General features: G+C 41.8%; 1 protein-coding gene and 2 pseudogenes across 1 annotated transcript in view; 2 read left to right on the top strand and 1 right to left on the bottom strand.

Moving 5' to 3' along the window:
• GLB1 (galactosidase, beta 1) overlaps nucleotides 1-24,507 on the bottom strand; it is a 162,158-nt gene that overhangs the window by 104,717 nt on the left and 32,934 nt on the right. Inside the window, exon 10 of the mRNA XM_006859169.1 lies at nucleotides 11,223-11,335. Coding sequence (XP_006859231.1) covers nucleotides 11,223-11,335 — 113 coding nt within the window. The remainder of the gene's footprint in view (nucleotides 1-11,222; nucleotides 11,336-24,507) is intronic.
• LOC102841681 lies at nucleotides 4,292-5,540 on the top strand (annotated as a pseudogene).
• LOC102812369 lies at nucleotides 19,457-21,484 on the top strand (annotated as a pseudogene).

The raw sequence follows: 24,507 nt of genomic DNA, 5'->3' as shown, positions 1-24,507 counted from the left end.
AGGGGTGGGGGTGGGTGTGAAGAAGGCTTATAGGATGTACCCTTTAGTTGATTGGTGATGCGTGGAGGGGATTGTAACCATGGCAATAAAACAATATACGATAAGATGAATGTAAAACTAATGTTCTCCCACGTAAACTGTCACATAATTCACAATAAAACTTAAATTAAAAAAAAAAATTGGTAGCTGTTCAGCCATTTCAGGTGGTAGCATATGGTCAAGAACCAATGGTACTGAAGAATTAAGTCCAGGCTGTACTGAAGACATAAGCAAAAGCAGGGCCCCAGGAACTGATGGAATACAAATTGAAATCTTTCAACAAACCAATGCAGCACTGGAAGTGTTCACTGGTCTATGACAAGGAATTTGGAAGCCAATTGATGTGAAGAGATCCATATGTGTGTCCAATGCAAAGAAAGGTGACCCAACAAAATGCAAAAATTCTCATATAATATTAATATTGCACACAAGTAAAATTTTACTGTAGGTAATTAAAAAACAGCTGCAGCAATACATTGACAGGAGGCTGTAAGCAATTCAAGCAGGATTCCTAAGAGTATGTGGAATGAGGGATATTATTTCTGATGTCAGATGGGTCTTGTCAAAAAGCAGACCATACCAAAAAAGATATTTACTTGTGTTTTATTGACTATGAAAAGGCATTTGACTGTATGGATCATAACTATGGATAGCACTGCAAAGAATGGGGATTCTAGAACACTCCTTTGTACACGTGATGAATCTATACATAGATCAAGAGACAGTCATCAGAACAGAACTAGGGGATGGGATATGAACAATTTAAAATCAGCAAATGTGTGGTGCAGCATTGTATCCTTTCACTTTACTTATTCAATTTGTATACTAAACAAATAATCCAAGAAGCTAGATTATTATGAAGAATAATAATTATGTGGGATTAGAGGAAGACTCATTAAGAACCTGCAATATGCAGATGAAACACCTTGCTTGCTGGACGCAAAGAAGACTTGGAGTACTTACTAATGAGGATCAAAGCCTTCAGTATGGACTGGACCTCAGTATAAGGAAAACAAAGGTCCTCATAACTTGACCAGTAATTATCATCATGAGAAACAGACAAAAGATTGAAGTTGTCTAAGACTTCATTTTGCTTGGATCCACAACCAACATTCACAAAACCAGCAGTCAAGAAATCAAACACTGTATTGCATAAGGAAATCGACTGCAAAAGAGGTATTTAAAGCATTATAGAGCAAAGATTCAGCACTCATCAAGTAGATTTCCAGATAAAATAGACTGTTTTAAGCAGGGAAAAAATTAATAAATTACAGGGTAACTTCAAAGAAAAATAACACACTTTTACAAAAATTTTTAAAAAAGAGGAAAACCAGAAGGATTTAGTCCCAGTGTGGCACTGTGGGCTAATGCGTCAGACTGCAAAGTCGTTTGAATTGCAACGTCAGTGGTTCAAGCTCAACAGCCGCTCCTTGGAAACCCTATACAGGGTTGCTATGGGTTGGAATCGACTCGATGGCACTTAACAACAACAACAATACAACAGAAATAAAAATGAAAAGAAACCCCACAAAAACAAAGTGAACTCAGCAGAGAAAATTATGTGGAACATAGAATACAGCAGCACCACAAAAAAAGTATGAAAAAAATTACAGCAATTAATTCATATCTATTGGTAATTATACTGAATGTAAATGAATTAGTTAGTTATACCAGACAATAGATACAAAGAGCAGGATGGATTTAAAAAACAGGATCTTTCAATATACTGTCTACAAGACAGTATATATCAAATATCAAAATGTCCATCAACAGAAGAATGGTTAAACAAACTTTGGTCCATATACAGGATGGAATATTACAAAAAGTTTAAGAGGAATGATGAATCTGTGAAACACTTCACATCATGGTTGACCCTGGTGGCCATTGTGATGAGTGAAATTAGTCAATCACAAAACGACAAATATTGTATGAGACCAATGTTGTAAAAAGTTCAAAGATTTTCTTGATAACAAAACATTCTATGATGGTTACAGGAGGATTACAGAGGGAAGGAGAGGGAAAATTATTCACAGGCTAGAAGGTAGACACATGTTAACATGGGTGGCAGGACAGACAATATACAACCTGAAGGAGGTTAGCAGAGGAAAGGTGAAGGTATCAGGGAACACAGGGAGGAATGCAATAGTTAAAGTGAATAGAGGGAATTGCTGTATACTATGGGTACATGGAGGGGATTGCAACCATGGTGCTGTGGGATCTCCACTGGTCTGCGAACCACAAGGTCAGCAGTTCCTACCCACCAGCTGTTCCTCGGAAACCCTATACAGGATCGCTGAATCGACGACACTTAACAGCAACAACAACAGTGAAGTAAAGTGTATGGATTGTTGAATGTACAATTGATGATCTGCTCTGTAAACCTTCACTCAATTCACAATAATAAGTTGAAAAATAGTTAATTTTGCAACAGTAATAATTAAAACAGTGTAATTGTTCACCAAAAAAAAAAGGGGGGAGCGCGAACATAATGGAGTTTTCCCACAAACTTCCTTAAGGTATCATGTACAATGGTTTGCTATTACAAGTGGGTGTTACTTTGTAATGCACATCAAAACATCACCATCACAGTAAGTCCCCAGGTTAAGAATGTCCAACTTATGTAGGTTATGAATGATCAACTTACAAGACAACTCCTATTTGCCCTTTGCTGCTGCTGTTGTTGTTGGTAGTGATGTGTTATTGAATCGGTTCCGACTCATAGCGACCCTGTATAGGGCTTCTAAGGCTGTAAATCTTCATGGGAGCAGAAAGCTTCATTTTTCTCCCACAGAACAACTGGTAGTTTCAAATTGCTGATCTGGGAGTTAGCAGCCCTACTTGTAACCACTACGCTACCGGAGCTCCTGCTAGGGGCCATCAAGTGGGTTCCTACTCACAGTGACCCTGTATAGGGTTTCTGAAGCTGTAAATATGTATGGGAGCAGAAAGTCTCTTTCTCCTAAGGAGCAGTTTAGCTGGTGGGTTTGAATCACCAAATTTGTGGTTAGCAATCTAGTGTTTATCCTACAGTGCTTTTAATGTAATGTAAATTTGCCCTCATTTTGAAACTGATCCAACCCCCTCTTATTGTTAAGTGCCATGGAGTCAGTTCCTCCTTACCAATAAATTCTTAAAGAAAAGGTCCATTAATGGACCTCGTTCATAACCTGTGTACTGCCTGTACTCATTTTATATTATATTAAAAATATTTTAGTGTATCTGGAAGTGGTTCTTTCCTTTTTTTTTTTTATGATGCATAGTAAGTAAAATTGTTTTTGTTAAATGTTGTCAAGTCAGTTCCAACTCATAGTGACCCTGTATAGGGTTTCTGAGAAGCAGCTGGTGGATTTGAACTGCTGACCTCCTGGTTCGCAGTCTAGTGTTGATCCTATAGCGCCACACCAGGAGTCCAGTAAGGAACATTATATACTACATATTAAGACAAACATTTGATTAACACGAGTATCTACAAACCATACTTAACTGTTCTGGCTTATATACTAATTTGACTTAAAGAATGACAACTTTTTCATAACCAGAAGACTGCCTGTATTATGAAATTAAGAAAAAGGGAGACATCAGAGAAGGTTTGAATACTTAGTAAGGCAAGTTTTTCAAAACTAAGACTCAATATTACAAATATCACCATTATTTTGATGTATAAGCAATAGAAATGAATAAAAATATAAACAAGTGTCTCTGAGTTTTCCTGTTTTGAAAATTGATAAAATGGTACCAAGATTTATACAGACATATAAACATACAGAAGTGACCAGGGAAATTCTGAATGACTCAAGGCATAAGAGTAGTGCTCCCAGATCTAAAACATAGTTTAAAGGTAACAGTGAAAATGGTTTGTCATTGTTGGTTCAGCGCCATCGAGTCGTACTTACTCATAGCAACCCTATGCACAGCAAAACCAAACAGTGCCCGGTCCTGCACTAAGCACACAATCATTCCTATGCCCCAGTCTGTTGCTGCTGCCCCTGTGCCAATACATCTCAATGGGGGTCTTTCTCAATGAGTATTGGTGAATTAAAAAAAAAAAAATCAGTGCTATAAAAGAAAAAGGTTCAAATGCATATGGGGCGTTGTGTTCTGGTCTGCGGGCAGGGCAGCCACCGCTCTTCGGCGCCTCCTGCCGCCAGGTCTCAGCAGCTCCCTGGAAGGCCGGGCTCCGGCCTAGTCGCTCTGTTCACTCTGTCCGTCGCCCTCAGAGTCTGCAGGCCGGGCCTGCGCCCATGCGAAGACAATGGGCATTCAGGGCAGCCTAGTGAAGAGCTACGACTACCTGCTCAAGTTCCTGCTGGTGGGACACAGTGACGAGGGCAAGGGCGAGATCCTTGAGAGCCTAGTGGGCAGCGCCGAGGAGTTACCCTACGCCTACAGCAGTGGCATCGACTACAAGACCACCACCTTCGTGCTGGGCGGCCGGCGCGTGAAGCTGGAGCTCTGGGACACCTCGGAGTAGGGCCGGTTCTGCACCATCTTCAGATCCCACTCCCGGGTGCACAGGGCATTCTCCTGGTATATGATATCACCACCGCTGGTCATTTGACGGCATTGATCGCTGGATCAAGGAGATTGATGAGCACGCACCGAGGGTCCCCTGGATCCTGGTGGGGAACCGGCTGCAGCTGGCCTTCAAGCGGCAGGTGCCCACTGAGCAGGCTCATGCCTACGCGAACTGCATGATCTTCTTCGAAGTCAGCCGGCTGTGCAACTTCAATGTGACTGAATCGTTCACGGAGCTGTCACGGATCATCGTCCTCATGCGTCACGGCATGGAGATCTGGAGACCTAACCGCATCTTCAGCTTGCAGGACCTCTGCTGCCGTGCCATCGTGTCCTGTACTCCCGTGTACCTCATAGACAAGCTCTCGCTGCCTATCACCATCAAGAGCCACCTCAAGTCCTTCTCCATGGCCAACAACATGAATGCTGTCATGATGCATGGCCACTACTATTAGCTGGCCGGTGGGGGCAGCGGAGGGAGCAGCAAAGGCAACAGCCTCAAGCGTTCCCGCTCTATCCAACCCCCCCCCCCGCAGAAACCCCTCCCCCCCAGAACGGCTTGCACAGCAACTGCAAGATCTCCTAGGGGGCTCACTGCTTGTGAACCAGGAGGGCTCATGCCTGCCCAAGGATCAGAGGAGGGGGTGTGGCTGATCTCAGCAGAGCCAGCTCAGGAAGATGGAGGGGTGGCCTCTGGCTGCCAATGCTGCTGGTCAGGGCGGTCCCAGGAGGCAGAGCAGGTGAAGCCCCGGACATCCAGGAAACGTGAGGCCTGCTTCTTCTGTATATGTCTAAGGAGAGCCAGGAAGGCCTATGTGTGGCTGTTGGTCACTGGGACGTTCTGGGGACAGTTCCAGAGAGGTCTGACTGCATTTGTGACCTCATCCCAGCACCAGGGCCTGCACAGACTGAGATGGGTCCTGGGCACATGGTTGAGCCTTGCTGGCCTCGTGAATGTGTCCAGGCCCCCACCCTGTTCTTGCTGATGGGCCCCCTTCCTTGAACTAAAAATAGAACCCATGGACTTGGTTTTTCCTTACAGACATTGATACTACCGCTTGCTGCTGTGGACTCCATCCCCACGTCCTCTCCTGATATCTTTGTACAGTAAACGTAATTCAACCGTGACACTGTGGTTCACATTATGTAAATTAAAGTCTCTGGTTTTAAATTTTAAAAAAGCATATGGGATTTGTTGTGTTCCATCAAGCTGATTCTGACTCATAGCGATCCTACATGACAAAGTAAGACTGCCCATAGCATTCCCCAAACTGTAATCTTTAAGGCAGCAGATTGCCAGGGCTCTTCTCCCAGAGAGTGGCTGTGGGGGGGTCTGAACCACTGACCTTTCCATTCACAGCTTAACAAGTAGCCACTGCATCACCAGGGCTCCTTATATAGGAATTAAGTAGATAATAAAGTTAGCATATCAAACCAGTGGTAAAATAATGAATAAATCAACAAGAGGTAACTGGCTAGTCATTTAAGATATGCACAAATAATACGAGGACCCTAAACCTCATTCCTTAAGGAGCTCTGGTAGCGTAATGGTTACGAATTGAGCTGCAAACCGCAGGGTCGGCAGTTTGAAACTACCAGCTGCTCCGTGGGAGAAAGATGAGGCTTTCTGTTCCTGTAAAGATTTACAGCCTCGGAAACCCTGCTCAAGGTTGCTATGGGTCGGAACCGACTCGACAGCACTTAACAACAACAACACACCTCATTCCTTACAACAACAGAAATTCTCTCTATATAAAATATTAAACATGAAAGATGAAATCATAAAAAGGACAAAAGTAACAATACATTTGACTATATAAAAAGTCAAGATTGCTTTTTTGCAGGAAAAAAAAAAGAAAAACTTGGGGAAATTACCACACATAAAAGAATTCTTACAAATTAAAAAAAAAGGTACAAATGGACAATAAGTAAATGAAAAGGATGCACAACTCAAGTACTCATCATTAAAGAAATACAAAGTTTTTTTGTTTTTTATATAAACTATCTTTTTCACATATCAAATGGTAAAGATAAAAAAGTCTGATAATTCAGCATTGGTAAAAATGTGGGGAAATAAGACTTTTAACTGATGTAACCTCATTAAAGAGCAATTTGGTAATACTTATCAAAATGTCAAATGCAAACAACCTTTGAACCACAAATTCAAATTCTACTTCTAGGACATTTCCTGTAGCTGCTGGTGGTGTGAGTTAGGTGATTGGCTGTTAGCTGAAAAGGCTGGTGTTTCAAACCTACCAGCTGCTCTGAGGGAGAAAGGTTAAGCTAGCTGCTCTGGTAGAGATTACATGTTTCAGAAACTCTATCTAGGGTCACAGTGAATCAGAATTAAATCAACAGCACTGGGTTTGGTTTTTGGTTTATCCTTGAACTGTTACTGAATGTCATTTTAAAAAAGTCTGAAATAATCTAAATGCCCATCAATGAGAAACTGACTACATTAAATAGTAGCAATTCCAGATTATTTCCAAAAACACCACTAAAATCTCACCAGACAGGTTTTTGATAAGGCATAAATATACAAGAATTGAAGAACAAGAGACAAAAGCAACATTTCTAGAAATTGTACAAAGGAGTTGCAAATGCGTAGCAAGCAAGCCAAATCCTTACCCAGCATGGGAGAAAATGAAGAACTAACCCAATTTGCCTGTAATTATTAAAAGACTCAAAACTGACACCACTACATACTTCTGGAGCTAGAAGGTAAAGGTGCTAAAATAAGGAGGACTGAGAGGAAGCTATTTGAAAAGTACTTCCATCCTCAGATCTCTTCCTTCACTGCACCCAATGGCTCCTAAACTCAAGTGCACATCCCAATTACTGCTGTGTGCGGTAAAATAGATTCAAACTCAGAGAGACCCCATGTGACAAAGTAGAACTGCCCCATAGGGCTTTTCTTGGTTGTAATTTTTACGGAAGCTTTTACTTTGTAGCTTTATATAGATAAATAAAATCAATTTCTTAAAAATCAAGCCCTAAAAAGTTACAACAAAACAAAAAAAATTAACTGATCATCGGATTAGTGGCAAAACCAAACCCAGTGCTTGTGATTAAGCAGTAAGGTGATTTTGATTAAGGATTCCCCATCTCAAATTTGACTCTGAGCACAGCGGGATGTAGTTTTAAAGGGATGCCCACAACTGGCCACCTAAGGTAAAACTATTGGTCTCTCCTTGACTGACGCGAAAAAGAGTGGTGAAAATCAAGACATATGGGAACCATTAGTCTAAAGAACTAGTGGCCACCCAAGCTACAAAAAAAAAAAAAGTTTACAAAATCAAAAACAAAGGACTAATGGACCACAAAACCCCTGCCCCATGACCCTGAGACCAGAAGAGCTAGGCAGTGTCTGACTGCTCTGGAAGGAATCACATTAGGAGATCCTGGATAGAGTAGGAAAAAATGTGGAACAAAACTCCACATAATAAAAGATCAGGCTTAATGGTTTGATTGAGATTGGTGGAACCTTAGTTACCCTTTAAGCTGCCCCTCTAGTTCAATTTTCAGTCAAATTATTGTTTGCTCAAACAAACCCATAAGATGAACAATAACACCAGGGAGGTAAACACTCCTTAGAACCACCAACCATTCTAATGCAAAAGAACAGCATTTGCCCAGGGATAAAGCTCAGAAGGAGCTCTGGTAGCGTAGTGGTTAGCAATATCTATCAAAATATAAATGTATCTATAGCGTAGTGGTTACGAATCAGGCTGCTAACCTCAAGGTTGGCAGTTCAAAACTATCAGCTGTTCCGCGGGAGAAAGATGAGGCTTTCTGCTCCAGTAAATATTTGCAGCCTCGGAAACCCTGTGCAGGGTCACTATGATTCGGAACCAACTCCACAGTACTTCACAACAACAACAGAAGTTCAGATGGCAGGAAGACATAGATATGAAACACAGGGAAGGAGTGAAAAGAGTGCTGTTACATGGTGGGGACAGCAATCAATGTCAAGAATTAAATATATGTAAGAATTGTTGAATGGAAAACCCATTTGCTCTATAAACGTCCACCCAAATCACAATAAAAAGTTTACAATAAATAAAGATATGCCCACAAATTCTTTACTATTTATCCCTTAAGAAATGGACCTTAATTCCCTTCCCCTTGAGCGTGGGGTGCATTGCATTACTTCTGCTGTATTCCAGTCACGGAAGAGAAGTTAGCTTTCTGAGCTTAGGTAATAAATTCTGTCGTGTGTGGGGCGGGGAGCGGGGAGGGGGGGTCATGGATAGTTCACTATGAGGAACCACGTTGTGAGCAATATGATGAAGAAGCCCACACGGCAAGAAACTATGTTAATGCCTGTGGAAGTGGTTCCTTCAGCTCCAATCAAGTCTACAAACAAACAACCACATGCCATTGAGTCAGTTCTGACTCACAGCAATCCTATATAGGGTTTCTATGACTGTAATCCTTTGCAGCAGCAGACAGCCTCACCTTTCTCTTGCAGAGTGGCCGGTGGATTTGAACTTGTGGTGAACGCCCCAGCACCTAGTCCATAGTGCCACCAGGACTCCCTAATCTTGAGGCTCAATTAATTTTAAGGGATTGGTAACACACTGCATAGCAGTAAATTACTTCATATGGCTCACCGACCCATAGTCTTCCTAACTCCCACCAAACAATTTTTTTTTTTCTGGTGGGCCTGAGAGATGAGAAAGTGGTAGAAAATGCTGATAGGATGCTTTGATTCCATTGTGAATGGTTGTTATGAGGGTTAATTGTGATAGTAAAAACTTAGAATTCTAACATGGCTATAAAATGATCCATTTCAGAAGCAGGAAGAGGAATCTCATTACCATCAAAGAAGAAGAACCAGGAGTGGAGCATATCCTTTGGATGCTGAGGTCTCCGTGTATTAAACCTCCTCATTCCAGGAACAGAAAGCTGAGACACCAGAGGAATAGCAGAGAAGTGGTAAAGGAGCAGCAAGAACCAGAGCAGCAGACAGAGAAGTAGGTTTTCAGTCCATGGAGCAAGTAAAGCTGAGTACTGTTTGGCAGTAATCAACAGACATAAAAGAGCTTTGGCACACAGGTGGGAGCAGGGCAGAGGCCAACTATCAGAGAGAGGCTCACCTGTGGGTATGGCTGGGGAGAGGCAGACTGAAAGAACACAGTTTGGGTCCTGCACTGTGATCTGTTAACCTAATAACTGTAAGGATGGTGTCTGAGCTCTATATGACCACTGCAGTGAATTCTTGAACGCAGCTGAGAAGTACAGAGTGCTCTGGGAAGGACAGTTGGCATGATTTTTGCATATACCAACTCTATTCTCTAACCCAAATGTAAACATGTTAGAAATAACACTTCTAAACATTTCCTTGATCAAAGAGAATTAAAAATAGATGTTTAGAAGCAAACAATAATAAAAATATCAAAATTTATGAGCCATACCTGTAGCAGTACTTGAAGGAAATGTATAACCCTGAACGTTCATATTAGAAAAGAAGGGTGGATTAAAAAAGATTAAGCGTCAGGTAAAGGAAGGACATAAAACAAAACCAGGAAGTTTCGAAGCAAAGAACAAACATAAGTAGACAGGTTGGGATTCATCACTATAATTGCTGCAGAAATTAAACCTGTACGTAAAAGGATAACAAGTAACATTTTAAGAATACATTTAAAAATTTAGGTGAAATGGACAAGTTCTACGAGTAGTTAAACCTGGAGCACAGTTTTCCATAGGTTTAAACTATTTCGTAATACAAATCTTAAATCTAACATCTGTGCTTAAAACTGAGAGTACAACCAACTTTAACAACAAAAAAAACCAACATATCATTTACAGGCAGAAAACCTTTATTTTCTTAACTTCAAAACTCAGGTGACTGAGCAGAAAAACTGTGGGTTCTTCTTTTTTTGTTTAAAACCCACAGCAGAGACAGGAAACCCCACCTGCGTGCTTTAGGTGCCTCAAAATGACATGTCGTTGGCAGGGCTAAGCAGTTCAGGTGACAGGCCAGAAGGAAATGGCAATTATTTGCCCCAAAAGGAAAAGAGAAGCATTGCCAATGGCTCACATTTGCACTGTGCTCCACAATTTGTTCCAGTAACTGGTTGTTGTCAATTCAATTCTGACTCACGGTGACCCATGTGTGTCAGAGTAGAACTGTGCTCCACAGGGCTTTCAAGAACTGATTCTTTGGAAATAGCCAGATTTTTCTCCGGAAGGGCCTCTGGGTAGACTCCAACCGTCAACCTTTTGGTTAGCAGCACACACATCGTCTTGCCTTCACTATTTATTAGCTAATAGGAATGACTTCCACTTATTGGGCATAGAAGAGTCACAAACTATTTTGGATGCTTCAAAAAGTTTGTTGAAAAATGCCACTGTTGTTTTTCCTGCCATTTTTCCATGAACTTTTTGAAGCCCCCTCTTATGTTATTTCTAATCCTTAACAACACAAGCAGGTACTGAATTCTCAGTTTTACGAATGAATACACTGGTTGAGTGATCTTGCTCAGTTCAATCTCACTCTTCGTCAAGTGGTGACCGAAACGCCCACCGAAGTCTACCAGATGCTTCTCTGATCTGTTCTTTTACACATGAAGCCTCCAGGAAGGGAGTTGCCTACAAAGCCACAGTGGCTTCCAGAGAGGCTCTATTCAAGACCAGCCCCACCATGGCCTGTACAAAGTACCCACCTTCTGGATAACATTTCGCACAGCAAAATATTTCTCAGTAAGGTCCCCTGCCTCGTTCAGTGGGGCATCGTAGTCATAGCTGGTGGGCTGCGCTGCATAGGGAGTGTTGGCCCCTAAAAGATAAGAACGTGGCTCTTAGTTACTACCACAGGCCCTGCCCTTTTGGAAGTCATGGGGTCTGCTCTGCGGAAAGAGAAAAAAATAAAAGAAACATTAAAACCAACTGTAAAGTGACACAGAAGTAGCCTTCAGGGATACAAGGTTTAGAGAGGAGTTTTTTCTTACACATAGCCCTTGCTAAGCATCTTAGAGTTGTTAAAGTACTTGTCCCATCCACTGTGTCAGCAGAAGTTCACAGCTGCAATTCCAGCTGATAACACCACCGCTGACAAGCAGGGAATCTGAGGCTTTGCCCCAAAACATTACGTAATGTGATAACTAGAGATGGCACAGCTTATGACATGACCCACGCTTTTCACTATTAGCCCAGCAATTATTCTCATGACTTCAAACTGTGGGTCTGAGAAAAGGTCAGCAATGAAGACCAGCTGTGTGGGCCAAGCATCAACAGAAAACCATTCAGGGGGATTATGACAAACTGTGAGACTGCAGACACAGATTCACCCACAGAAATTCAAATGTAATGTTAAGGTCATTTTAATGTTTACAAGGACTCCTGGTATGGTTCTGTAGGATAAGCACTGCACTGCTAACCACAAAGTTGGTAGTTCAAACTCACCAGCTGTTCCTCGGAAACCCTATATAGGGTCGCTGTGAATCAGAATCAACTCAACGGCACTTAAGAACAACAAACAACAATGTCCACAGGAAGCCCTTGGATAGTGCAAACAGTTAACATGCTCAGCTACTAACTAAAAGGTTGGAGTCTACCCAGAGACATCTCAGAAGCAGGGCTGGTGATTCACTTCCAAAAACCAGCCACTGCAAACCCTATGGAGCACAGCTCTACTCTTGACACACATGGGGTTGCTAAAGGTCAGAATGGTTACTATCTATAAAAAGTACAGAACAAGCTGCTTGATCCTTCTTCTAAACTAATGGACTCATTCATTCCCCCAGCTGCTGGAAGTGTTGGCTGCTGTTTGCTCCCAGATACATCTTTCTCTGGGCAATGCCCTCAGCTGAGATGCCTTACCCAAGGTTATAACCCTCCTGAGATGGCCCAGATCCAATGACTGACTAATGTGGGAACATGAAAAACCAGTGCCATTGCCTCAAGGAGTCCTGGTGTGGTGCTGTGGAATAATGCACCGGATGCAAAGTCAGTTTGAACCGCAAGGTTAGTGGTTCAAATTGACCAGCCACTCCTTGGAAACCCTATCCAGGGTCGCTATGAATCAAAACCAACTCAAAAGGGACTTAACAACAGCAATAACAACATTGCCTCAAAGGGCTATCCCTGCTCTAGAGCTCCTTCTAGGACCAACTGGGACCACATTTGAGACTGCATCACCTCTCAACACTTTCCTCTGCCCAATATAGTTTCCTACACTTTCTTGCAGTGTTGCTTCTGAGAGCACCAACCAATACACTTCTTGCTAAGTAATATCAAGAGTCGGTTTCCCAGAGAACTTGACTTACAACAAAGACCAGTGAATAGTGGCCATATTCTATATACAAAAGGACCAAAAAAGCAACAGTCCTTGCAATTACCAAGGGGCAGAGTCTAGACCAGAAGATCCCAACCTTGTCACAGATGACATTCACAATGCTGGAGCAGTGGTTCCATGCCAGCATTTTGCAAACTTACCCATGCAAAAGAATCACATGGAAGGTTTATAAAATTAAGATTCCTGAGCCCACTCTAGAGATTCTGATTCAGCATCTCTGGGTGGGACCTGAGACTGTATTTCTAACAGGCTCCCAGGTGATGCTTCTGGTGCTGGTGTGTGGACCAGCAAGGTTTGGTACCACCCTTCTCTCTTCCCCTGCAGAGAGCACTTTGCAATGTCAATATATGAGAAAATTTTTTCAGAAATGACCTTACATGAGACCTAATTTTTAAGTAAACCAGTTGTAAATTCTGAAAGTTCAGTTATGATTAGTAATAATTACTTTTGATGTAGCCCACAAGTAATGGAGCCACACCAGATTACCATACTGGAGGAGGAAGTGACGGATGTGCCAAGCCAAGGATCAGCTCATGCCCACAAAGCCCACCACTCCCCCTTTTAAAAATATTTTTTAAAAAAGATTGTTCTCTGTATTAGATCTGTTTCCATTAAGATTACAGCCAAGAAATCCCTAAGGAGCAGTTCTACTCTGCAACAAAGGTGTCACCATGAGTTGGAATTGACAGCAAATAACAACATAAATATAACAAAGCACTAGCCACTTCAGTATTCTTTACATGTACAATTCAGTGATGTTAATCATGTTCACCCTGTTGTACAACCATTCTTACTTTACTATCCATTTCCAAATCTTTCCATTACTCTTAACAGAAGCACAGTGTCTGCTAAGCAAAAACTCCCTCCCTTCCCATCAAAGACTGTTTTTCATTAGTTCTCTTCACAGAACCTACATTATGAAAGCCTGGACCACTCAACAAACCAATCTGATCCCGCCATATCACATGTCCCCCATTTATTAATCAAAGACATAGTTTCACAGCCAACAAGTGTACCTGCCTCAGGGGTGCATAGGTTGTTACCACTGCACCCCTTGCTAGGAGATGTAAAGAAAAACCAAACCACATGTCCCTTGCTATGAGGAGTTCACCTTGTTTGTGGGCCCTCCTCTCCCTCTAATGTGGCACTACCTGTGTTGCCCTGAGCTTCTTAATTACATGCATCCCTCAGTCACCCAAATCCCCATGAGAGCCAGGCATGGAGGAGCAAGTCAATGAGAGCTTGTGGAGTACAGTGGAACAGTATGATTTCTAGACAGGTCACGGGAATCCAAGCTGGGAAACTACCAAGACTTACAGGATGAATGGGAACACGACGTCTTTCTTGTTCCACCAACAGAACATTTCTTTGAATACTTTCCAACCACATAAAGAAATGGTGCAAATTCAAGCTTCCCTGGGCCATGTTACTGGGCGTGGCGTAGGAACGCAAAGGAAACAGCTAAGACCTACTTCACTTCACCATCTTCAACTCTGCATTTTGTGAGAACAGTTGGATACTACAGGAAGCCATCACACAGATACATGTACAAGCACAGGGTATGCATATATATATATATATATATACCTGAATAAGCATGTGTACCTGTAATGTGCATGTGTGAAGGGGTACAATAGGAGGCCGATCCTCCTGCAAAGGACTGGTAATATGCTACCCTCCAGCCATCTGTCTGTTGTTTTGTTGTTGTTGTTTTTTTGGGGGGAGAGAGAGCTGGCCTAAACAACCCTTAAGAAGCACAGACTATCCCCGAAAGGGATCAGACAAAAGTAAAGGCAGAGAGAACGAGCCAAATACAGGGAGGGGCTGGGCTGGGGGCTGGCTCATCAGGACCTTTGGTTCTATAAAGGGCGGTAATTCCGGCTTGTCACGGCCTATGTTTGAGGGTAGGCTCTAGCACCTGACAGCTGAAGGGGAAGTGTGCAGACTCTTGTGTGTTCTGCTTTGTCTCTGGCAAATTGTTTTTGCTAATCCCTAGCCCAGATAAGACTGCTATGAGGACTGAAAAAAAGCAGAGGTTGAAAAGGGAATTTTACTGATTACCCTAGGGGCAGGGGAGCAAATTAAGGACAACTAACTTTCATTTTCTAAGTGATGGCTTTTATATTGTCCAATTTTTTTTCTAAGAAGTATTATTATTTGAGATAAAACAATAAAGATATTAAAAATGTATTCCATGCACTGTAAAGTACCAAACAAGTATCAGTTTTTATTCCTGGGTTGAATAATGGGTCTCAATTTAGTCAAAGGCAGCTAGGTAGACTTACCTACCTACTGAATAAAAACAGAAGTCTTAACTTTCTAACAAGAAGAAAGTCACACAAACATGGCATAAAATATCGATGATCAACCCTGGCATACCATTATCTTATTATAAGCAGTGACATTTGAGTTTTGGCTTTAATAAGAGTAGTAATATTAAGAACATTTGTAAGGACTGTATTCTCCTAGCCCATTCCACCCAGCAAAAAAAGACAGCAATTCAAAAAAGATATTTCACTGACAACAGACTATCAGTTTCAGATCCCAGGAGATTTGGAAGCAAATCTTTTCAGGGTATTCTCTGGCAGTTCCTCAAAAGGCTAAACAGAGTTACCATCTTATTGTTGCTAGGTGCCATCTAGTCAGTTACAAGTTATAGCAGCAGTGCTATGTACAAAAGAACAAAATGTTGCCCAGTCCTGTGTCATCCTCACATTTATTGCTAAGTGTGAGCCCAATGATGTAATCACTGTGTCAATCCATCTTGTTGAGTGTCTTCCTCTTTTTCGTCATATTCTACTTTACTAAGGAGCTCTAGTAGCATAGTGGTTATGAATCGGGCTGCAAACTGCAAGGTCAGCAGTTCAAAACTACCAGCTGTTCTGCGGGAGAAAGATGAGGCATTCTGCTCCCGTAAAGATTTACAGCCTCGGAAACCCGGTACAGAGTGGCTATGAGTTGGAACCGACTCCATGGCACACAGCCACCACCACCTACTTTACTAAGCTGAGATCCTTCTCCAGGGAAAGGTCCCCTCATAATAACATGACCAAAGTACATACAAAGAAGTCTCTTCATTCCTCCCTTCTAAGGAACATTTTGGCTATACTTATTCCAAGACAGATTTTGTCATATTTCTGGCAGTTCACGGTATATTCAATATTCTTTGCCAACATCATAATTGAAATGCATCAATTCTTCTGTCTTCCTTATTCATTTTCTAGAGTTTACATTAGTTCTCAAAGGGATATCTTTACTTTTTAATACATAAAGAGGTCACTTGCCGCAGATATGCCCAATACAATGTATCACTTGATTTTCTGATCTCTGCTTCCAAGGACATTTGATTGTGAATCCAAGTAGAATGAAATCTTTGACAACTTCAAACTTTTCTTTATTGATCATGATGGAGAAAAGACCAACAGCTTATTAGACCAGTTGTGAGGATGTTTGCCTTCTTTATATTGAGTTGCAATCCATACCAAGGGCAAGTGCTTCAAGTCCTCTTTGCTTTTAGCAAGCAAGGTTGTGTCACTGGCATATTGCAGGTTGATAATGGTAGTTCCTCCAATCCTGATGTCATGTTCTTCTTCATATTGTCCAGCTTCTCATATTATTTGCTTAGCATGCAGACTAAGTATGGTAAAAGGATACAATCCTGACACACACCTTTCCTGATTTTAAACCACTCAGTATTCCCTGATTCTAGTCAAACAACTGCCTCTTGGTGTCTGTACAGCCTCCTCTTGAGTACAATAAAGTTCTAGAACACCCATTCCTCTTAATGTTATTTATAATTTGTTATGATCCACATAGCTCAAAGTCTTGGCATAGTCAATAAAACAAGTAAACGTCTTTCTAGTATTCTCTGCTTTCAGTCAAGATCCATTGGCTTTACCTAAACTGCATTCAAGAGAAAGTTTCACAGAGTCTCTTCTGCTATCCATTTTGGTCTTTTCCATCTTTTCTGTTTTTTAATGACCTTTTGCTTTCTTCATGTATGATGCTCTTGATGTCATCCCACAACTCTTCTTGTCTTTCGTCTGCAGTGTTCAACGTGTCAAATCTGTTCTTCTGACAATCTTTAAATTCAGGTGGGACATATTCAGGGTCATATTCTGGCTTTTATGAATGGTTTTAATTTTCTTTAAGCATCAGCCTGAACTGGCTTATAACCAACTGGTGGTCTGTTCCATAGTTGGCTCCTGACTTTGAGCTTTCCATGGTTTCTTTTCACAGATGTAGTCAAATTGATTCCTGTGTGATCTGGTGAGGCCCTTGTGTATTGTTGCCATTTATGTTGTTGAAAAATAGTATTTTCACTGAGTAAGTCATTGTTCTTGCAAACTTATATGATGCGATCGCCAGTGTGATTTCTATCACCAAAGTTGTATTTTACAATTATTGATCCCTCCTTTTTATTTTCAACTTTTGCATTCCAGTCATCAGTAATTATCAATTTCAGACCAAAGATGCTGGAAGAACTCTTCAATTTATTTACTGACTATAGTGGTTGGTGAGTAAATTTGATTAATACTGGTATTAACTGATTTTCCTTGTAGGTATATGGACATTAATTTTTCACAGACAGTACTGTACTTCAATACTGATCTTGAAATGTTCTTTTTGATTATGAATGTGACACCATTCTTCCTCAATTTGTCATTCCCGGCATAGCAAACTATATGATTATCTGATTCAAAATGGCCAATAACTTGTCCATCATTGTTCACTAGTGCCTAGGACACTGATCTTTATGTGTTATATTTCATTGTTGATGATTTCCAATTTGCCGAGATTCATACTTCGTACATTCCATATTCTGATTACCAATGGATGTTTGCAACTGTTTCTTCTCATTTTGAGTCATGCCCCATCAGCAAATGAACACCCCAAAAGTTTGCTCTACCCATGTCATTAAGGTTAACTACACTTTGAGGAGTCAGCTCTTCCTCAGTTGTATTTTGAAGGCCTTCCAATCTGAGGGGCTCATATACTTCCCTTTCTGAAAACCTACTACACAGTCATGGTAGTCAAAACAGCCTAGCACTGGTACAATGAAAGACATATAGATCAATGGAACAGAATTGAGAACCTAGAAGGAAATCTATCCACATATGGGCAATTTATCCTTTGACAAAGGCCCGAAACACACTAAACGGTCAAAATATAGTTGCACTAACAAATGAAGCTAAAAAAACTGGATATCTGTTTGTAGATATATTAAACAGGACCCATATTAACACCATACACAAAAATGAACTCAAGATGTATGTAAAAATCTAAACGTAAGACCTAAAACTACAAATACTTTAAAAGAAAAAACAGGGAAAAACTTAGGGGCACTAATACATGGTATAAATACACAATCAAACATAACTGAAAACACACAAACGGCAAGATATGTGGGACGCCTAAAAATTAAACACTGATGTGCATCCAAAGATCTCTACAAAAGAATAAAAGAGAACCCACAGACTTGGAAGAAAAAAAATGGATATGACATGTGGAACAAGGGACTAATTTCCAAAATTTATTTTAAAAACTTCAGAACCTCATTAATCAAAAGACAAATAATACAACTAAAAAATGGGCAGAGAATATGAAGAGACTTCACCAAAGACAACAGTCAAACAACCAAAAAACATGATTATTAGCAACCAGAAATAAGCAAATCAAAATAATAATGAAATCTCATCTTACCCCAATATTAATAGCTAAGTTAAAAAAAAAGGGGGGGGGGGTAAGGAAGAAAAGAAAACAACAAATGTAGGTGAGGGTGTGGAGAGACTGGAACCCTGATCCATTGCTGATGGAAGTGTAAAGTGGTGCAATCATGTGAACAATGGTATAGTGCTTAAAAAGTTAGAACTAGAATATCATATGATGCAGTGATCTCACTACTTGCTGTATATATCTTAGAAAAAGAAGAGCTTCAATATGGATGTATGTACACCCATGTTCAGTGCAACACTATTGAGAATAGCAAGAAGATGGAGATATTTAAATGCCCATCAATGGAAAAATACATAAACAAACTATGGTACATACATATAATGGGATACTACAAACAACCAAACCTTCTGCCATGGAGTCAGTTCCAACTCAAAGCAACTCTGTATAGGCTTCCGAGGCTGTAAATCATTGTGGAGAAGAAAGCCTCATCTTTCTCCTAGGAAGCAACTGATATCTTTGAACTGCCAACCTTGTGCTCATCAAACAGCACCACCATGGCTCCAGAATAGATTACTATGCAACATTAAAGAATAACAATAAATCTGTAAAACATTTAGTAATATGGGTAAACATGGAGTACATAGTTGTTGTTGTTGTTGTTAAGTGCCATCAAGTCGATTCCGACTCATAGTGACCCTGTATAGGGTTTCCAAGGAGCAGCTGGTGAGCTTGAACCACCGACCTTGCAGTTCTAACAACTTTGCAATCTGACACATCAGTCTATACCAGTTGAGTAAAATAATAACAAAGGACTTAAAAAAAAAGTTCATTGAAAAAATGGAATTAAAAGATATGGGGGGGAGGGGGGAGTCCTGATTTCTGACCCTTGCTGAGTTGGCAAAAGTAGTGACGCGTGCAGCCCAGAGGATGGTGGACACCAGCTTGCGTCATGTGGTTCCTAGTGACCTGTATCCCGTGGTGTTCGGCTTTCTGCGTGATAACCAACTGTCAGAAGTAGCTGTCAAGTTCGCCAAGGCGAGAGGTGCTACCCATCAGGATGCCAATGCCTCTTCCCTCTTGGACATCTATAGTTTCTGCCTCAAGTCCGCCAAGGCCCCAAAGTGGAAGTTCCAGGCAAATGGGCCAGTAATTCAGAAGGCAAAGAAGACAACTTTGCCTAGTGACAGCAGTGAGGAGGAGAAAACCCAACTGCCTCAGTGTAAGAAGACTGCGGTATCTGCCAAGCAGGTCACTGCCCCAGCATCCTGGAAAGGCTGCAACGAAAGCATCAGAGAAGAATGCAGTGATGATGGTGAGGAGGAGGGCAAAAAGAAAAGGGCTATCCAGAGGGCGCTAAGCCCCAAGCTAAGGCAGCCACCGCCCCTCCTAAGAAAGCCGAGAGCTGTAGTTCTGATTGTGATTCTGATTCAAGCTCGGAGGATGAGGCACCAAAGAACCAGAAGTCAAAGACAACACCTGTGGTAACTAAAGCTCAGGCTTTAACTAAAGCTCCCAGCCAAACCAGGAGCACGAACTCAAGTAGCACCTGAAGTAGCCAATGACAAAGCAGCTAGCAACAGCAGCAGTAGTGATGACTCAGAGGATAAGAAGGCAGCAGCTACCTCTAAGAAGACTGTACCTAAGAAGCCAATTGTGGCCAAGGCTCCAGTGAAAGCTGCTGCTACCCCTGCCCACAGTGAGGACTCCTCTAGTGAGGAAGAAGAGGAACAGAAGAAACCCATAAAGAAAAAACCAAGTCCTTATAGTTCAGTCCCCGCCTTCTGCTCCTCCACCAAAAAAGTCTCTAGGGACTCAGACCCCCAAGAAATCTGTTAGAGAAGCAGCAGCCTGAGGAAAGCTGTGAGGGCAAGAGTGATGAGACTGATTCAAGTTCTGAGGAAAAGAAACCCCCAGCTAAAACAGTTATCTCTAAAGCAACCCCTAAGCCAGCTGCAGCCGAGAGTTCTTCAGACAGCTTAGACTCGGACAGCTCTGAAGATGAAGCTCCTATGAAGAAAGCCACGCCACCCAAAATCCCTCAAGTAAGCCAGCTGCCATTGCCAAAAAGCCTGCAGCCAAGTCAGCTGCAACTCGCAAGCAACCTGCAGGCAGTGGCCAGGAGCCTTTGTCTAGAAAGGCTGATAGCAGGTCCAATGAAGAGAGCAGCTCCAGTGAGGAGGAAGAGAAGATGAAGAAAGGTGTGGCCACCCCTTAGACCAAATTGACGGCCAAAGTAGCTTCAGCTCTACCTGCCAAACAGGCCTTTCAGGGAGGTAGGGATAGCAGTTCTGACTCTGACAGCTCTAGCAGTGAGGAAGAGGAAGAGAAGACCTCCAAAGCCCCAGTTAAGGATGCTGTACAAGGCGACGGCAGCTGTCACCCCTTCCAAGCCAGCCTCCAAAGAGAAAGTAGAGGCAGAGAGTGGCAGCAGTTCTTCCTCTGATGACTCCAGTAAGGAAGAGGAGGACGAGAAGCCCAAGGGCAAGGGTACTCCAAAATCACAAGCCCCCAAGGCCAATGGCCCCTCTGTACTTACTGCCCAGAATGGAAAAGCAGGTGGAGACAAGAATGAGGAAGAGGATTCCGTGGCAGTTTCCAAGCCAGGAAAGAAACGGAAGCAGAATGAGGCTGCCAAGGAGGCAGAGATACCTCAAGTCAAAAAGCCAAAGCTCCAGACCCCCAACACATTTCCAAAAAGGAAAAAAAGTGAGAAAAGGGTGTCATCCCCATTCCGGAGAGTCAGGGAAGAGGACACTGATGTGGATGCTCAAGTGGCAGACAACTCCTCTGATGCCAAGCAAGGTGCAGATGGAGACTGGGGAGAACAAGCCAATCAGGTGCTGATTCACCAAAGGCAGATCCTTCTGGCAAGAGAAAGCTAAGAAGAAGAAGGACTGCTAGTGGGGAGGAGCCATCTCTGTTCAGGTCAATTCCATTGCATTTGACAGTGAGTGACCTGGGGCCATCTGGTGAAGTAAGGATGATATTCCAGGACAATACACTTTCCACAGAGGACCTGGAACCCTCAGCTCTCTTCAGGGAAGGTCTCAGTAAAGACAGCAGTTTACAGTACATAGTGAAACTTGGCAACAGAACATCCTCTCTGGTCCTTTTCTGCGTTCCTAGGTTTGTACGGATTTGATTTTGATTATTGACTAGTATGCTAAGAAGGAGTGTTAACTTTTAAGAAATTGTTTTGATTATCATCTCTTTATGCCTGTATTATGAAGGTCCTGATACTGGGACAATTGTATATTTATATTAAATCACTTCCTATTGATTTTTGTTGTAATTTTCAGAGGTCAGTTCCCACAGATTCAATTTTGACAATTGCCCAGTACATATTAAAGGTTGCAGCTATGGATTTTTATAATTACTTGAAACAGAGTTCTGTCTGTATGATTCACTTTTCTTCCCTCCTACCCCTCACAGTCATGGTGAGGAGCAGTTAAAGAATGGTTTGGTTACATGTGTCTGTCAAGAATGCACTGTGAAACCAGCCTGGAGTGGCCAGAAGGACAGAAGATACGTCCTGAAAGAAACACTGACAAGAAAATCACAAAACAATATAGGCAGGCCGACTGATTACTACAAGAACAAACAAGTGGCTCACCCAGGAGACATCAAGGCAAGTGGTCGAGTCCCCCTCAAGGCAAACCCCCTTCTAAGACTAAGACTCGATGGGAATGCATGCTCTGAATGGTGATCACTTTTGTCACCGATAAGGGGAAGTGAGGGAAAAACAGCAATGAAGCTACAAACTAAGCCCTACAATGCTCAACAGACTCCTGTGAACCCAGATGGAGACCTGGTTGGCAGCAGTGTGCCAAGTCCAGGGGACTCTTGGACCCAGAGTCAGTGACATAGCCACAGAGGACTAGATTGGAGAATGAAGCATCCAGCTGATAAGAAGAGAGGGCACATGCATAAGTACACTCACACTTGCAGATAATACCCACTTGACCTGGCTTCAATGGGTGGATGATCAGAGCTCAAACAGAAGAAGAAAGAAGAGGGAAAAAAGAATAATCTGACACAATTTGATTAACTTGATACACACCTATGGAAGCAATAGCTCAAAAGAATGAATAAATCTTCACAGCGAGCATCATTCCCACCTCCTCCACACACAAAGAGGACAGGGATGGGCAACTTGGACATTGGCTACCCAGAATGGGGGGGCTACAGAGGCAAGAAGTGACTGGCTTACAAGCTTTCAAGAGGGAACCTAGATCCAGAGGGTGTGGAGAAAGGTAGAATCTCCACTGAGCAGTATCCATTCTGCCTAGTCAGGGCTGATGAAAGGAAATGCAGATAGGTCCCTTGTGATACAACAGCGAATAATTGTTATCAGGACTGATTGTGAGGGCTGGAAATGTAAAGGTGGATGTTTTGAGGCAAAGGGAGAGAAATGATTAACCCTGGGACCATCAAAGGAGAAGAGCAGAGAATGGAACCCTACCCAGAGAAGCAGTGATGTCAGGGATGGAGGCAGAGAAGATGACATGGGGAGATGGAGCGGCTGGAGACTTTGGACCTGGAGAGAGAGAGGGGGGCAATGTGCGGATGACCGGGGCAGGGTGGGGTGGGGTGGGGGAGCAGGCTTGCGGTGTTATCCCTTTGGTTGATAGATGATGCATGGAAGGGATTGTAACCATGGCAAGGAAACTATATGACGGGGTCAATGTGAAGCTGATGTCCTCCCATGTAAACGATCACATAATTCATAGTAAAGCATTAAAAAAATAATAGTAAAATAAAACCCGAAAGAAAAAAAAAAAAAAAGAATGCACTGTGTAGCTCATTTTCATTCATTGTGCCTGGGACAAAATTCATTGTTTTGTTACAAGTAAAGTTCTGGTGTATGACTGTGATGCAATCTGAATATTTTGTTGTCTGTAATTTTGTCACTATTACCTAATGTTTGTAATACAGACTTTGTAAAAAAAAGAAAGAAAGAAAGGGAAAAGATAATGGGGAGAAAAGGAAAATAAAAGAAGATAACTGAATTTTCTAAAAACTTTCTGAAGCGCCCTTGTATTGCAAGAAAGCAGTATTATAAAAAATTCAAGAAAAGATTTTTCACACAAAAGAATCATTCTTTGATGGTTACCGAGGTGGAAGGAGAACAGTAGGATAAATTACTTACTAGAAAGTACACACATATTAACTTAAGTAATGGGGAAGGCAATGTGCAATAAGAGGAAGGTCAGCAAAAAATGATAAAGACAAAGGGAGGAGTTCAAGAGTTAAAGGCAACAAGAGATAAACACTATTGAATACATGGTCCTGTAATAACAAGAATCTACAAGTGCAGTCTCAGATAGATAAGCAAGATGAACAAGTGTGGTAAGGAGAATGGGACTATACCCACAAATATATACAGGTTTGAAAGATGATATTTCTACATACACATTTACCTATGTTGCAAATATAGTCATGAAAATACTGGAGCATACATGGCATAAAGTTAATGAAAACCTCTTAGACATAACCCAACACCTTGAGGGAATGAGTCACTGAGTTCAGTGCTAAGGACAATAGTCTCAGGGGACATCACAGTCAAATAGTGTAATGCAGTCCAAAAAGACAATATTATACACTGTACTTGGGTTCAAACTCACCAGCTGCTGCTCCTCAGAAACCCTATACAGAGTCGCTATGAGTCAGAATCGACTAGATGGCACTCACTTATCAATAACAAACTGCTGAGTATCGACTGGGATCTTAAAAGCCACCTCAGGTGTAACTCAGTCATTGGTCTCTCCCAGTCCATATATCAAACACATATGGAAACAATTAGTCCATTATACTAGTTAATGGGCCATAGGGACATCAGTCTTCATGGCTCTTGAGATCAGAAGAACTAAGTGGTGCTCAGCTGTCACTACCAACTGTTCTGAAAGAGATCATATTAGAAGATCCTGGATAGAATGAGAGAAAAATGTGGAACAAAACACAAAATCAAAAAAAAAAAA

This window comes from Chrysochloris asiatica, unplaced genomic scaffold (assembly GCF_000296735.1).
Source record: "Chrysochloris asiatica unplaced genomic scaffold, ChrAsi1.0 scaffold00030, whole genome shotgun sequence".
Taxonomy (NCBI): Eukaryota; Metazoa; Chordata; class Mammalia; order Afrosoricida; family Chrysochloridae; genus Chrysochloris; species Chrysochloris asiatica.
The sequence above is the reverse complement of the archived record's forward strand: the minus strand, read 5'-3'. Positions and strand labels throughout refer to the sequence as shown.